We start from the raw sequence: 14,801 nt of genomic DNA on the forward strand, positions 1-14,801 counted from the left end.
ATGCAGAGTGTCTCAAAATGGTATTTGCAAGCGTGTTTAAGAACAAACCAACTTTTAAAAAGCATTCCTTACTGATGTAAAGCGTCGGCACAGCAAGTGCTAGCATTCTGTAATCTACATTGTTTTGGGATTCTGTTGCTACAAAATAAAGCTGGTGAGCCTCGGTGTAACTAGGGACGTCCTTATGAACTGCTAAATGTCTGAGCCAACTTCTTGAGTTCTATAAAAACCTGCTCAGAAGCGCACGCTTTGCAGCCGTTTTCACAGCCACTTGCTCCCCCATACATTGTGTAGCCCGTGTCCATGCAAAGGAGTGGAGTAAACCTAACCCGCGGCATCAGATCTGCATGACATGAAGGAATTGAAAGTGAAAGCACTGATGTGATTGCTTGCTGCAGGCAGCTGTCCTGGTTTTCGGGTGGATTAGTTTTGGTAAATGCCCCCAATGTGTCTTAACTTTTCTTAGTAGTTGATGTGCGGATGCTTGGCAACAGATATTTACATTATTACATGTCCGCCTCCTGATGTAACATTTACTGTCGGATACATTGTTTCTTTCTAATATCGGATATTTACATACATCTTATAATATGCGGGATTTTGTTATATTGCAGATTTTCAAAATATGAACTCTAAGAGGAAAGCAGAGACGTGGAAGCGGAATAGACGTCAACTGGTATGTTAGCTGGTGTGTGACTGTTTTCCGTTCCCTGTAGGCGGACACACACGTTAGATGCAACCTTTCTCTGTTAGGTTGGTGTCACATGGCGTAAGCGCACTTGCGCCATGGGCATTGTGTATTTGTACATGTGGGGATATTACTGTACTTTCTGTGTGCGCAAATCGTGTTTCAGACAGACAACCATCATAAAAATGTGTGTATTTATAGAATGAATTTTATTTATTTTTTTTTATTTGAACGGATTTGCATTAATAATCAGTTCTGTTTAGATATCAGTTTCCCCTCCAACTATTCTATGGGCTCGTTAACACAAGCGCATATGTGCCGATTTATTATGTGCGCAATTTGTGCACTCTGAAATCAATGAGTTCTTCTCACTGGGTATTAAATCAGTTCGTTCACATTAGCATATTTTTTCATGCAGTATTTGAACGTATGAAAAAATACACTGCATGTGTTGTGTTGGTGTGTATTATGCCCCGCAATAGGCTGTTGAAGCAAATGAGCCGGCGCAAATACATGGCGAATTTACAGGAAACCTGAATATTCACTGCGTATTTGCACAGCAAATGCCTGGGCCCTTATATGTACTCTATTGCATACATCCACGGGCAGAAGCTGCTTTCATTTCAGTAAATATGCAGCATATTTACGTGCCTGAAATACTCTTACACCCGTGGGAATGAGCCCTATGAAAGATTGATGAAACTTCGAGACATGGGTGTAAACTAGCCCAAAATGAATGCCCAGAAATATTATGACTGCACCCTTGATTATCGGAGTTTTCAGGTCTGACTTCCACAGTTCAGTCTATAGACAAAGACGTCAGAAAGGTAAACTTCTGGAGTTTGGTTACCAGGGAGCAGTGCATTATGGGAGTTCGGATAGCTGTTATACACTTGTCACTATACCTTCTGAGTAACCTATTAGGCGTCATGTCCACAGGCAAAAGAAGAATTAAAATCCGCAGCGGATTTTAACTCTTCTCCTGCCCGCGGATCCGCTCCCCATAGGGATGCATTGACCACCCGCGGGTAGATAAATACCCGCGGATGGTCAATAAAAGTGATTAAAAAAAAAAAATGGAGCATGGAAAAAATCCAGACCATGCTCCATTTTCGTGTGGGGCTCCCGCGGGCTTCTATTGAAGCCTATGGAAGCCGTCCGGATCTGCGGGAGACAAAAATCGGAATTTACTCACCTGCTCCGGTTCTTCCCTTCGCCGCGGCGCCATCTTCTCTCCGTCGCGGCCGGATCTTTTTTCTTCGGGCCGGCGCAGGGCACGTCACCGACCGCATCCGCCGAGCCGAAGAAAGAAGATCCGGCCACGACGGAGAGAAGATGACGCCGCGGCGAAAAAGAGATCCGTAGCGGGCGGGAGGTAAGTTTATTCTCATTTTTAGCGCTCATGTCCGCGGGGCAGGAGGGACCCGCTACGGATTCTCCATGGAGAATCCGGAGCGAGCCTGATTTTCCCCGTGGACATGAGGCCTTAGACAGCGGAATAGACAACGTCCTGCCGCAACCAATAGTATTTTGAATTCTTAGCCAAAGCAACTATGTATGTGAATAGGGAACACAAGCGGAACCATCTGCTATTAGATTATCGTGTACATCACTTATTGAATTGGGCTGCTTTCACATTGGGGAGAAGGGAATCCCCTGGCTGAATGGCTCTGTCTTATGAGGAACAGAACGGCGCCCACTGATTATAAGTTGCGCTCAGCTGCCTGGCATTTTATTGGGGGAAAAAAAGCTCTGTCTGCAACGTAATTTTTAGCGGTATTTTTTGCCAGATCTGAGACGGAGGTTCCAACACAGATGTGAGCCCGGCTGTAATAATCACTGTGACACAACACCTTCTTTTTTATTTTTTAAACCATTTGTAACTTAAAGGGGTTGTATGGTGAGGAAAGTACTTACCCCCTCCAGTCTTGGTCCAATGGTGTCTCCAGATTTGGCCCTGTTCTGACACAAGGCCACATCGTATGGAATCTTCACCCCCATCTCAATATCAGTTATGTCATCGCAGAGGGATGGCTGTTCGGCGCAGTTCAATAACTGAGTCAGCCCGCTTCTCTGTATCGTGATGTTGCCACCAACGAGGAGGGAGTAGACCTGCTATGACCTTGTGTTGGCACTTCCACTTCTTGCGCTTGGGTACAGCGGGTGTTAACTGACCCTAATCCTGGTATTTTTCTCGGTTTATAAGCCCGTTGACCACCGTGGCTGCCATGTATATTGTGAATCTCAGGATGCTTACAATGAGCCCTGTTGAGCCAGTGCTTAACTTACTACTATAGTGATCCTGTAGTGTCACATGATGCAGCCCCCAACGTACAGTACGACAGCCATTTAGATATGGATTTCATGACAACACTTTATTAAAGGGATTTTATAGTGGTGTAAATGCTCATTGTGCATGTATCGGGGATGTTCAATACTCATAAATTAGCCAATTTTATATTTATTTTATCTTTTTAGGCATTTTCTACTGTCGGCACTCCAGATTATATAGCGCCAGAAGTATTCTTGCAGACTGGCTATAACAAACTCTGTGACTGGTGGTCATTAGGAGTCATCATGTATGAGATGTTAATTGGTAAGGCTTTAAAGTACTGTGCATATTATAAAGGTGTCTTCACCATTCAGATGCCAGGTTTCCTGGTGATAATAGCTGATAGCTGGGGTAGACTTCATTCTAAGAAGTTGTTGTACAGTTCTGACATTTTATGGTCTTCTGTATAGAAATGTAAAATTTTTATATTTTCAGTTCTTTACATAAATTAATGTGAAGTGCCTGCTAGCATGATGCTTTACACCCATCTTAGACTTGGATTTAATGCCAGCCGGGCACTAGTGTCCGCCTCTAGTGTGACCTTGCAGCATTAACTGACTTTTGAGCTGCCTTGTTCAGTACCGAGACGCCGTGGTCTCTCTAAACTTGTAAAAACTTGACACAAGCCTCATTTACTCTTTCTTCATATGAAGGCTATCCTCCGTTTTGTTCTGAGACGCCCCAAGAGACCTACAAGAAAGTTATGAACTGGAAAGAAACATTAACATTTCCTCCAGAAGTTCCAATATCCGAAAAGGCAAAGGACCTTATCTTGCGGTAAGTGGTCTTCAGACATGATGTAGCTTTCCATAAGCCCTACCTACTACATCTAAGAGAGTATGACAGAGTACCTGTAAGTTGTAGTCTTTATCTCCCATCAGCCATATTAACACTACACTATGTCTTCCAGATTCTGTTGCGACTGGGAACAAAGAGTTGGGGCCTCAGGTGTGGATGAAATTAAAACAAACCCCTTCTTTGAAGGTGTTGACTGGGAACATATAAGGTAAGTATATTTAAGGAAAAAAAAAGGTTTCCTCTTTTTTCATAAAGGGAACCTGTCACTTTAAATGTGCAGTCCAACTTGTCAGCAGCATCTTGTGGAGCAAATATATATCCATCTACATCTCTGCTTGTTGCAGGCTAGAAGGGATTGCATCACCTAGATTTTTTTTTTTTCTAATTAAAACTAGACAGCACTTTTTTTTTTTTTTTTTTTAAATCCTATGGTGTGTACATGACTATGGCGGCTATCATCTTGGCTTTGCTGCAGAGTTGTGTTTTGATGTGCTAACATCTGTGTCGGAGGTTCTGTTTGGAACCTCCTTTGTAGATTTATGCCATTTTGTCCTGTAGACTTTGGGAAAATGCCAGACTGCTGGCCAAACACCGTATAGTCAATGGAGATTCATTGAGCGCCATTCGGGTGCCTTCTCTGCTCCGTCCAGGGAACAAGGAAAACGGAAATCCCAAATGCTGATGTGAACAGATGCTTTTCAGCAGCCCCATTAACTTCTATGCAAGACTGTTCTAGGCATTTTCTGCGGCCTGTGCAGTAGAGAAGTTGCCATCCCCTGTTGTGAATGGTGGATCCTGTGTTATCTATACAGAGCTGTTATAGGAAGGGTCAGCCTATTATTGGGTTTTAGTGATCAGCATGAAAAATGTAGGATTCTAGAATTTGTTTTTTTCATTTAAACTCTAGACGTCCGACTCCAGATTAACCAGTCTTAATATTCCCACCCGCCTCGCTTCCCGCACACAATATGCCTAATATATGACGTGCTACAAACATATGCACCTATACAGAAATATACGCTGGGTCTGACCTGGCATACATCTCTAGTATAACTTATGACGTAAACTTATACATAAATGTGTTGGTCTGGGGCGGCTGTATCCTCTCCTGACGAGCCACACTCCCGTTTTTAGAAAAGGGATGATTGTGGCATAAAAAAAAAGGCACAAAACTTTTGCAACTTTTTTACTACATAAACTTTGAGGTCAGTGAGATCAGTCTTGTATGGACACTCATTGTGTCAGTCTTTATGCTTTTCCCAGAAAACTATCCTCCTTCTCCCCTCCCCCTACTCTATTGTGCTGCCCACACAATAGAGTAGGGGGAGGGGAGAAGGTGAAGCTTCAGAAGCCAATGACTAATGTTTGCTAGTGGAAAGTGTACGCAGCAAGCACCATTCAGTGTCAGTGTGGAAGTTCCCATTAGAGCTCTAGTGAGTGCGATCAGTTTTAGTTCCAGGATCAAAAAATTTCAGTTGTGTGTTTTTGTTTTTTTTGTTTTTTGTTGTCTTTAACACATCCTACACTTTCATAATCTACATGGTTTAGAATTTCTGATGCTGCGAATTGCAGTGCTAGATTTCCTAGTGCATGCAGCCATCACTGGGGGAGGGGAATGTGACTGAAGACAGACTTTTTATGGTGCTTGTTGGGAGCCGGTCTAGTTAGTCATTATCTGGTAACGTGGGTATAAATCTGTTTTCAGTAGGCTCCACCTAGTGGCGGCTAATAAAGATGTTAGGAAAAACAAAAATACATGCACTCATTTTCCTAATAGTCGGTGCTCTTGGGTCAACGGTAGTCAATGTGAACACGTCTCCATAACTCAGGTGTGACGTGGCATTGAGCCTTACATGACAAACATTATTGCTTTACAGGTTCTTTATAAAAGAGTGATCAACATCAAATCTGTGTTAAATACATTTTTTTTCACCAACAGGGAAAGACCTGCTGCGATACCTATCGAAATAAAAAGTATTGATGACACCTCAAATTTCGATGAATTTCCAGACTCAGACATTCTTAAGCCCATGGGTACGTTTCTAGAGGGTGCAAACCTTCATGGCTCTAATTTCTTCATTCTTCACCTGGGAGCAGCTGTCTCACCAGGACGGTTTGGGGGACCCTCTTTCTGCTGATAGGTGGAACCCCAATCTAGCAGAGATTTATGGGCATATCCTATGAGTATGCCATAAATGTCTATGATGGAAATGGCTCTTTTAAAGGGAACTGTCCAATTGAACGAGGTGCTTGATCTGCAGGAGGAGTGGAGTACATAGCTGTGTAGTATTAATGGGAAAACATGCAGTATAGCTTGTCATTTTTTCATTTTAATTCCTACTTTCTATGCACAGGAGTCCAGTGGGCGGTCCTAATAGTGATTAACAGCTTTCCTTTGAGTGTGCATACAGACACAGTTGTCAGTCACTGAGTAGGACCACCCACTGAACTCATTCCTTTACAAGTTATACTGAATGTTTTCCCTCAACTACCATGTTTCCCCGAAAATATGACAGTGTCTTATATTAAATTTGTTGGAAAAGGTTTAACTTTTTTTACATATATAGCTGCCTGGACACTATTTAAATTGACTTTTTAATTAACTGTTAGCAGGGCTTAATTTTGGAGTAGGGCTTATATTTCAAGCATCCTCAAAAAGCCTGAAAAATCATTTTGCATCCTCAAAAATTCTGGAAAATCATGCTATGTCTTATTTTCAGGGAAGCAGGGTACATATCAATCCAGATAGATATATCTCTCATGTTGTAGTATAAACTAAGTTATATTAACCCTTTCCAATCCAATGTTCCTGCCACCCACACTATCCCCAGCTCTTATTTGTGTTGGGTGGGAAAGAGTGTTGTGGATTCCTTGGAATTACTCAACAGAAACACATCAAAATGACCCGTCATGATTTTATTAGCAATTTTTTGGAGATTAAGTATGAGTTAATATATACATATAGTGTAATATAAAAACTCACATTTAACTTACACAAAATTGCTAATTAAACCAAACCTGTATATTGCACTATATGTATATCATATCCATATACTGTAATGTACATGTGTTGCTTTTTATTAGTTTTTTTTTTTTTTTTTTTTTAATTAAACATATATGTATATTACACTATGCAGAAGAGAGCTCAGACGTCAGACCACTCTCCTGCATAGTGTTAGAAACCTGTCAGACTTCTCTTGACATGGCAGCTGTGCAGGGAAATCTCAATCTGACAAGGTCCAGCACTGGATTGTAAAGGGTTAATTATTAGACATGAGTGAGCGTACTCGCTAAGGCAAACTACTCAAGCGAGTAGTGCCTTATGTGAGTACCTGCCCACTCGTCTCTAAAGAGATTCGGGGAGCGGGGAGGAAGATCTCTCTCTCTCTCTCTCTCTCTCCCTCACTCCTCACTCCTGCAACTCACCGCTCTCCCCCGCCGGCACCGGAATCTTTAGAGCCGAGCGGGCAGGTACTCGCATAAGGCACTACTTGCTCAAGTACTTTGCCTTAGCGAGTACGCTCGCTCATCTCTAATAATTATGTATTTGATATATAATGTCCCCTTTTTTTTTTTTTCTAAAGTGTAGAAAAGGAAGCTCTGAAACAGTATGGGTTACATTTATGCCATATATATTCACAATGAAAATCATAGTAACCTAGTGTGTAAGGCTGAGAAAAAAGACATGTCGATAGAGTTCAGCCTATTACCCCCCTAAGCCTAACTTGGGGTAACAAGAATATCAACTTCTCAGTTGAATATTAATTTTTTATTTTTTTTTTCTTCCTAATTTCTCTCCGTAGGTGTAGCATGCAACCATCCTGACTCTGACTTTAAGAACAAGGACTGGGTTTTCATCAACTACACATACAAGCGCTTTGAAGGGCTAACGGCTAGAGGAGCAATGCCCACCTTTAGCAAACCCAGGAAATAAATCCATTGAGACTCGGGCGAATACTTGTGCTTTTTTTACTTTTTATTTTTTTTCCTTTCTTGAAATGATGGCATGATTGGTGCTGTTGCTTGAAATGCACCATTGGAAAATTCAAGCTTCCATATTTTATAGAATATATCTCTTGGAGAATGCAACAAACTGTGAATGATCACAAAAGGGAGTTATCCTGCACAACTTCATCCTCCACAATCCAGTATTGGAACACTCGTATGTAAAATCAGCTTCATGCAAAGTCTGGTTGCATCATTTGCCCCTTAGCATCCCAGGTGCAGCATTAAGAAGTAGATGGACGGTCTTAGTTATACCCTTCAAGTCTGCATAGAGTCATTTGAAAAAATGGAAAGTTTGCTTGGTACGCGATAGAAGTTTGACTTGACTGTATGTCTATAGTGTGAAGAATGAGGTTTAGCACCAGCTTTATTATGCACTTATCTATGATTCTTAAGGGCTTACTCAGACCAGTGTGTCCGATCTGTCCGTTTTTCACAGACTTGGATTTCAGTCCGTGTGTAAATCCATGTTGCATCCATACACATTGCATGTCAATCTTTCATAAGTCATCCGTTTTATTTTTTTCTTGCGTGAAGGTGCCCCAAGGTTCGTTTGTTCCTTCTTTTTTAGCATTGCTTAGCAATGATCAGTGAAACGCAGAGCGCGCAAGGATGTCCTCCGTCTGCAGGTTTTCTTTTGTTTATTAACACATTGACTTGAATGGTGGATTTCCGTCAAAGACGTTGGACCAGAATAGGACAGGCTGCAATTTTTTTTTTTTTTTTTTTACACAGCCCATCTGCATAGCTGTATGGACTGTAATGGGTCACTGTCCAGTCGGGTGCGAATACGGACAGCACACGGATGCGAAAATCGCCCTTGAGAATAAGTTCTTAAGTCAGCAAACTTGGTATTTGGGACCCTATTTCATGCAATTGTGTTTTTGTACATGGCCTATTTATTTACATTCAGTTATATAATCAAGAAATATGTTCTCAGATATAACCACGTGTGAAATATTAGCATTTTCTTTATTTCTTTTTTTTTTTTTTTTTTTTTGCTTTTGAAAATGTCGTTTGCTGTAAAATGGCACAAAAGTGCTTTACGTCTTTTTGTTATTCTCCCAATGGTATGCAAACCCGGATGTGGTGCCTTACTCGTGGAAGGGCTATGTGTTTATATGGCTGTATTAAGGCTTTTTAATTACTCTTACCATCTCCTTTTTAATCGATTCTGTGCTATTAAAATGGCCCACTGTGATTTCATCTCCAGGACAGGCTGGTGTTGGGAAGGGGCATTAGTGTTTCAACGTTTCTAGATTTTGGCAAAATATTTTGTCCTAATTTTTTGTTTAAGGGCATAATGACCCGTGCTTCCCCCTCTGCATCAGCAAGTGTCACCCTCGTGTCATATGCTCACCTCCAGATCATGTAGGAGCTTCATAGCCAGCATAGAACATGACTGCACTAGTAGTGATCAGGGATACAGTACATCAGACAACGTCGCTTACAGCATAAAGCTTTACCTTGTTCAAAATGGGAATTATTCTTTAACTTTTTTTTTTCTTTTAGGATAAAATGTTTTGTTTTTCTTTATTTCATTTTTCTTTTTTTTTTTTTTTTGAGAAATTCTGTTAATTTATTGTTAATACATGGCTGCTTTATAAATGAATCGGACACCTAATGAAATCTGTTTGACTCTGACTTGGCTCTTCCTCCCAGGACAGTACTTGACCATGCCATATCATTTGGTATCCTGTCTTGGTTGTAGACTATAATGTGCTTTTAGCCGGCCATTGAGATTACGATTGGGTTGGAGGCTCATTCTGATTGGGCAGGATCTGTGGTACAGCTCTTTGATAAAAAGATGGATTTTTTTTTCCCATCCAATACCTTCCCCTTGAAATGAGCAGATCACCGGTAACTATCAGCGGCTAATCATATCCTCCTTAATTAGAATAGCACCAACTTACAAACTAGCAGAACTGTATAATAACCCTTTAGTGACAGCCAAGTACACCTTTTTACTGACCTCACTGATGTAATTTAAACCTGCACATACGTCATTTTAAGGCAGTGGCTTGGCTGACTACGGACAGCCAGGCTCCTGCTCTAACAGTCAGGAACAAAGAAACCTCAGATCCTGGGAGTTTAACCACTTACATGCCACAATCAATAGAAACTACAGCATTTAAGCATATGGGGAGGGAGTTTCTTTCTGCCATCCATAGGCACCCCACAGTGTAATTGTAAAGTACAGATCTTTATTTTTTTTCAAGTCTCCTGCTCTCCCTGCAGATTCCGCGGCCGTCCACAATGCCAATTGCGGGCAAGCTGCGGTTCAGATGGCTTCCATTGACTTTAATAAAAGCTGTCCATGCGGGAACCACAGTAAAATGGAGCATGCTGAGGCGTGTTCCCCATCCCCCCTCCCCCTCATCTGCGAGTGGAAACCGCAATTGGTTTCCGCTTGTGTGCATGAAGAATCGTTTTACATAGCATGCTATGTAGGGTTAATGTTGCGGAATCCAGAGGCGGATGCCCACTCCAGATTCCGCAGCCAAAATTCACCTGTGGACATGAGGCCTGAGACCCACAGAATAAAAATATATTGTTTTATGATGAACACTGTTAAAAATAATTTTAAGAAAAAAAGCCAAAATTGATTTTTTTTTTTTTTCTTGTTTGCTGCCCAAAAAATGCAATAAAAGGCAATCCTGAAATCACATGTACCTCAAAATGGTACCAAGTACAAAGAAAAACAAAACAAAAACCTGTTCCTGGAAGAAAAAAAATCACCTAAATTCTTTGCTGGAAAAAAAATGCTATGGGTCTTAGAATGCGGCAACGCAGATTCAATTGCTTTTTATAAACATGTTTTTTATTCTGCAAAAGTAATAACAAAATATATAAATATGGTGTCTCAGTAATTCTACTGATTCAGATAAGACAGTTATGTTATTTTCACCAATTGGAGAACATCCTAAAAGCAAAACTCAAAAACCAATGTTGGAATATCTAGGGATTATTTGCACCCACCCCCTCCCTCCCCTCCAATCTAAAAAAAAAAAAAAAAAAAAAGAGGCTACAACCCATTCTATTTAGCTCAGTGCTGCCAATGATAATACAACTTGCTCTCATACAGCTTTTGTCAATGAGCTATGGCTCTTGCAACGGCAATGCAACGATTAAAATCATTGGTCTTTAAGGCAAAAAATAGGTTGGTCACTAAAGGGTTAATGGAGAGATTACAGATGTAATCTTTCAGATTTAATGTACTAATGGTTCAAGTGCATGAAAAATGAAGCCTGAATGGATAGTTCAATATTCAGTGTTATTACCTCTCTTATAATGCCTTGCTGGACCCTCGCGTAACGACCAATTACCGCTCTCCTTTTCATATTCTGCTCTATGATGTCTTTGTTGCCTGTAGCAACCCAACTTTACTTTTACACAGTAACCTAAATCCGCCCCAAAGTTTGTACACTAGATTAAAGGGTAAGTCCAGAAGCCTCTCCTGCATAGAACAGCAACCAGACCATCCGCTCTCCTGGCATAAACTTATGGAAAGAGATGCGGCCGGATGCATAGCTGGAACTATTCTCTATTGTCCCCCTCAGAAACCAGCTGTTACATCCTGGGTTATGCTCACACTGTTGGGTCTATTCTGCCTGCCTTCCATTACCATTTGCTGGGTACAGTTTACTGAGCTATTTGGAAAGTTTCAAGAGAAAAAAGCTCCCAATCTACCGATCACAAACCAATGGGATCTGCTTTTCTTGCATCCTATAAAATTGAAGACAATTGTGAACAGAACTGTAGCAGATGCTTTGTCTAAATCTAGTTTGTATAAAACTGCCTTCACATCAGCGTTGGGGGAGGGGTGGTGGGGGGGCCAGCTCCAGCCGTATAGCACTGAACGGGACCCCATTGTCTATAATGCTGTCCATTCAATTCCCATTCAGCTGACCGGCATTCTACTGGATGAAAAAGTCCTGCATGCAGCGCTATTTCTTCCAGTATTTTGTACCAGATCTGCGACCACCTCCGAACCGTTCCTAATGCAGATATGGAAGCAGCCTAAATCGTGTATTTTCACAGTTGTTGAGCATTATTGCTTTCCCAGAAATACAGAACACCTTTTTTTTAATACATATGGATTTTACATAAAGATGTCTACATATAGTCCCTAAGGCATTCAAGGGGTATTGGCACCCGCCTTTAGACATGTATGGCCCATCCTGAGGATATACCATAAATTTTTGATTAGATGCGGAGTCTACTTCTGGGATCAGCAGCAATCTCTAAAATAGGGATTTCTTGACCATCGTACTGCCTAGTGAAGTGGCTGCTGTGTTCAGGTAGAAAGGCTGTGCAAGTACACATCTATCCATTTGTGGGACGCAGGTGTGACTCGCATCTATTGGGATCTAGGGGCCCTTTTAGATGGGATAATTGTTGGGTGCCTAAACGTTCAACAGTCATCCCAGTAATTATTACTTCTGTATGAAAGGAACAATTTAATTGTGGAGCGCTGGAGAACTCTTCCGCCCGCCTCAATTCACAGTAAACAGGCGCTCTTAGACGAACTGCCTGTTTACACAAGCCGATCATCGTTTGATTTTTATACCTCCCCTCCTCCTCCTAGACATGATGCTTGGTTCAAGTGAATGACTGCAGACACAGACCCATAGACAAGAGTGGCACTGCGTCTGGTGGAAAATAGCATTTATTTTTCATCCCCCAATCTCATTAAGCCCCTCTTTTTAACAATGTCTGCTTTATAAAAGCCCACACTGCAATGGAAGTGGATTCTCATGTGCATTTATTCTTCAAAGTTTTCTAAGCACTCCAACAAAATGAAAGAAAGTTGAGTAATTTGGGTGTTCCAGCAGCTCAAAACACCCCCATGTTTCATTGATCTGCCCTAAGGTCATTTTTTGGGACATCCTCTCAGAATGACTTACAACCCATGTATTTATTCCAGATTCTGTAACTTTTAATTGTGAACAGGAACATTATTTGCATCCATTTGGTGTGGGGAAAAAAATGCATTAATGTCCAACTAAGGGCGGTTTCACATCTGTGCTGGAACCTCCGATTGGTGGTTCAGTTGCAGATCCGGCACAAAATACCAGAAGAAAAGGCGCTGCATGCAGGTAGGATACCGGGCAGTGGAGCGGAAACAGAATGGACCCCATTATAGTCAATGGGATCTATTTAGTTTCATCAGAAGATAGACCTGCCCAGCCAGGGGATTCCCCTTTCCTGCTCCCCGAATTGAGCAGGAAAACTGGAACCCCCTTGGAAATGTGAAAGCAGCTTAAAGGTGCATTTAGACACAAAGATGATTGCTCAAAAGATGGCTTTTGAACGATCATTTTGCACCCTCTACTAATTGGTACTAATAGGGGGACGGGAGCTGGGTTTTTGTTTTTTTCTTCCAGAGGACCACCCGCTGTTCTCAGAATAAATTCTTTGTTCTTCCAGTGGGGCTGACAGCTGAGAACAGCTGATACAATGTTAGCAGCGATCCCTGGGTAGAACAGAGCGGTCCGTCTTATCAGCTGTTCTGCTGAACAACAGATTTCAAGTCTAATTGAAATCCATTGTTCGGCCAAAGCTTGATGGATGGGCACATTTACACGCAAAAATTATCGCTCAAAAATTGAGTGAATCATTGTCTAAACGGGCCTTAACTCTTCTTCTAGCTCTGTACTGTGAGAACAATGATAGACTTCAGATTGACACCTACGTATATGTACAGTGATTTTCTTCTCCCTTCATAAGAGCAGAACTTTGAAAATGACAGATCTGCTATGATGGACACGGATGCTGGACTGACTATAATATGGTCATCAAAGTAAAGAATGGGGCGCCACATACAATAGGGTTTTTTGGCCCAAACGCTATTGCATGTGGTGAGCATTTTGCTTAAATACAAACCACCTCACCTTTGTGGTTATATTGCACCACGTGCTGCTGACTACTTCTTGTATGCGAACATGACTACAATATGGGGTCATTCTTCTACTGGAACAGCGCATGCAGCACCACTTTTCTTTCTTTTTTTTTTTTTTTTTTTTTTTTAATGGATCCGTGGTGATGTGAATACTGCTTGAACCAGCCCTGTACCTCTGTCTCTTGGGTAGGAATAGGATGGGAAAACCGAATACTTGCATTCCCTGACCACCAACGTTGAAGCGCACCATATTAGTTGGGACTTTTCATTCTTCTTCATTATACATTGATTCAGCTTTATCTCCATAAAACCACTTTGATATTTCGAATGCCTCCATCTGATTTCAGTCTCGCCCATTCAGTCCACTGAGAGTTATTCATCGCTCCCTTGATCCGACACTGTGGCATTGGGTATTTAGAACTTGCACAACTTTTGTCTTTGCACCTGTGCTGGATATAGTACAAGTGGATGAGCCCGATTTGCTGTCATATGCGTGAAATGAGAGCTACATTCATTCATTCATTCATTCATTCATTCATTCTTCTCCAGAGTTTTGTCTTTTTTTTTTTTTTGGCCTTTTTAAATTGTTAATTGCACTTTCTTAACAAAATTGATGTTTTTTACAGTTTTCTACTGCCAGGAAAATTTCTTACTCTTTCATAGTGCTGGAAAACAAATTGTACAGAGATGTTATGTATGATTGTGTTGTGCAGACCAGGCTATTCGAAGCATTAGCAATACCTGTAATAGCAAATGGCCAAATATCTGGTTTGTGCGAGTGTGTGTATATGTAGAAGATCATGGTGCAAGGAAATATGGTAAAATTAAACTGCTTTTCTAGTCCTCAAATGCAAGGCAGACCAAAACTTTTTCTATAGTATTTTCATTCCCGAATGCTAGTATTAAATTCCAGGTGTCCACCGTGCCCCATTCTCTAATGTACAGGTGTTTTCTGTAGTTGTACTGTATGATTGCCACAAACTACTTGTTTTGGGGGAAAAAGTGTAGACATTTCTGATCTATGTTTCTATGCATGTAATGTCTGTCATTTTTAAAAATAAAGTTTATACAAAATC

At 41.2% G+C, this 14,801-nt stretch overlaps 1 protein-coding gene across 2 annotated transcripts in view; it reads left to right on the forward strand.

Annotated features, from left to right (window-relative positions):
- Positions 1–14,801, forward strand: part of LOC136625688 (serine/threonine-protein kinase 38) — a 42,373-nt gene extending 27,572 nt beyond the window's left edge. For both annotated transcript variants that reach the window (XM_066600104.1, XM_066600103.1), the window contains exons 9-14: positions 615–676; positions 3,167–3,284; positions 3,674–3,797; positions 3,931–4,026; positions 5,758–5,852; positions 7,622–14,801. In XM_066600104.1, the coding sequence (XP_066456201.1) occupies positions 615–676; positions 3,167–3,284; positions 3,674–3,797; positions 3,931–4,026; positions 5,758–5,852; positions 7,622–7,752 (626 nt within the window). In that variant the 3' untranslated portion in view covers positions 7,753–14,801. The remainder of the gene's footprint in view (positions 1–614; positions 677–3,166; positions 3,285–3,673; positions 3,798–3,930; positions 4,027–5,757; positions 5,853–7,621) is intronic.

This window comes from Eleutherodactylus coqui, chromosome 4 (genome assembly GCF_035609145.1).
Source record: "Eleutherodactylus coqui strain aEleCoq1 chromosome 4, aEleCoq1.hap1, whole genome shotgun sequence".
Classification (NCBI taxonomy): domain Eukaryota; kingdom Metazoa; phylum Chordata; class Amphibia; order Anura; family Eleutherodactylidae; genus Eleutherodactylus; species Eleutherodactylus coqui.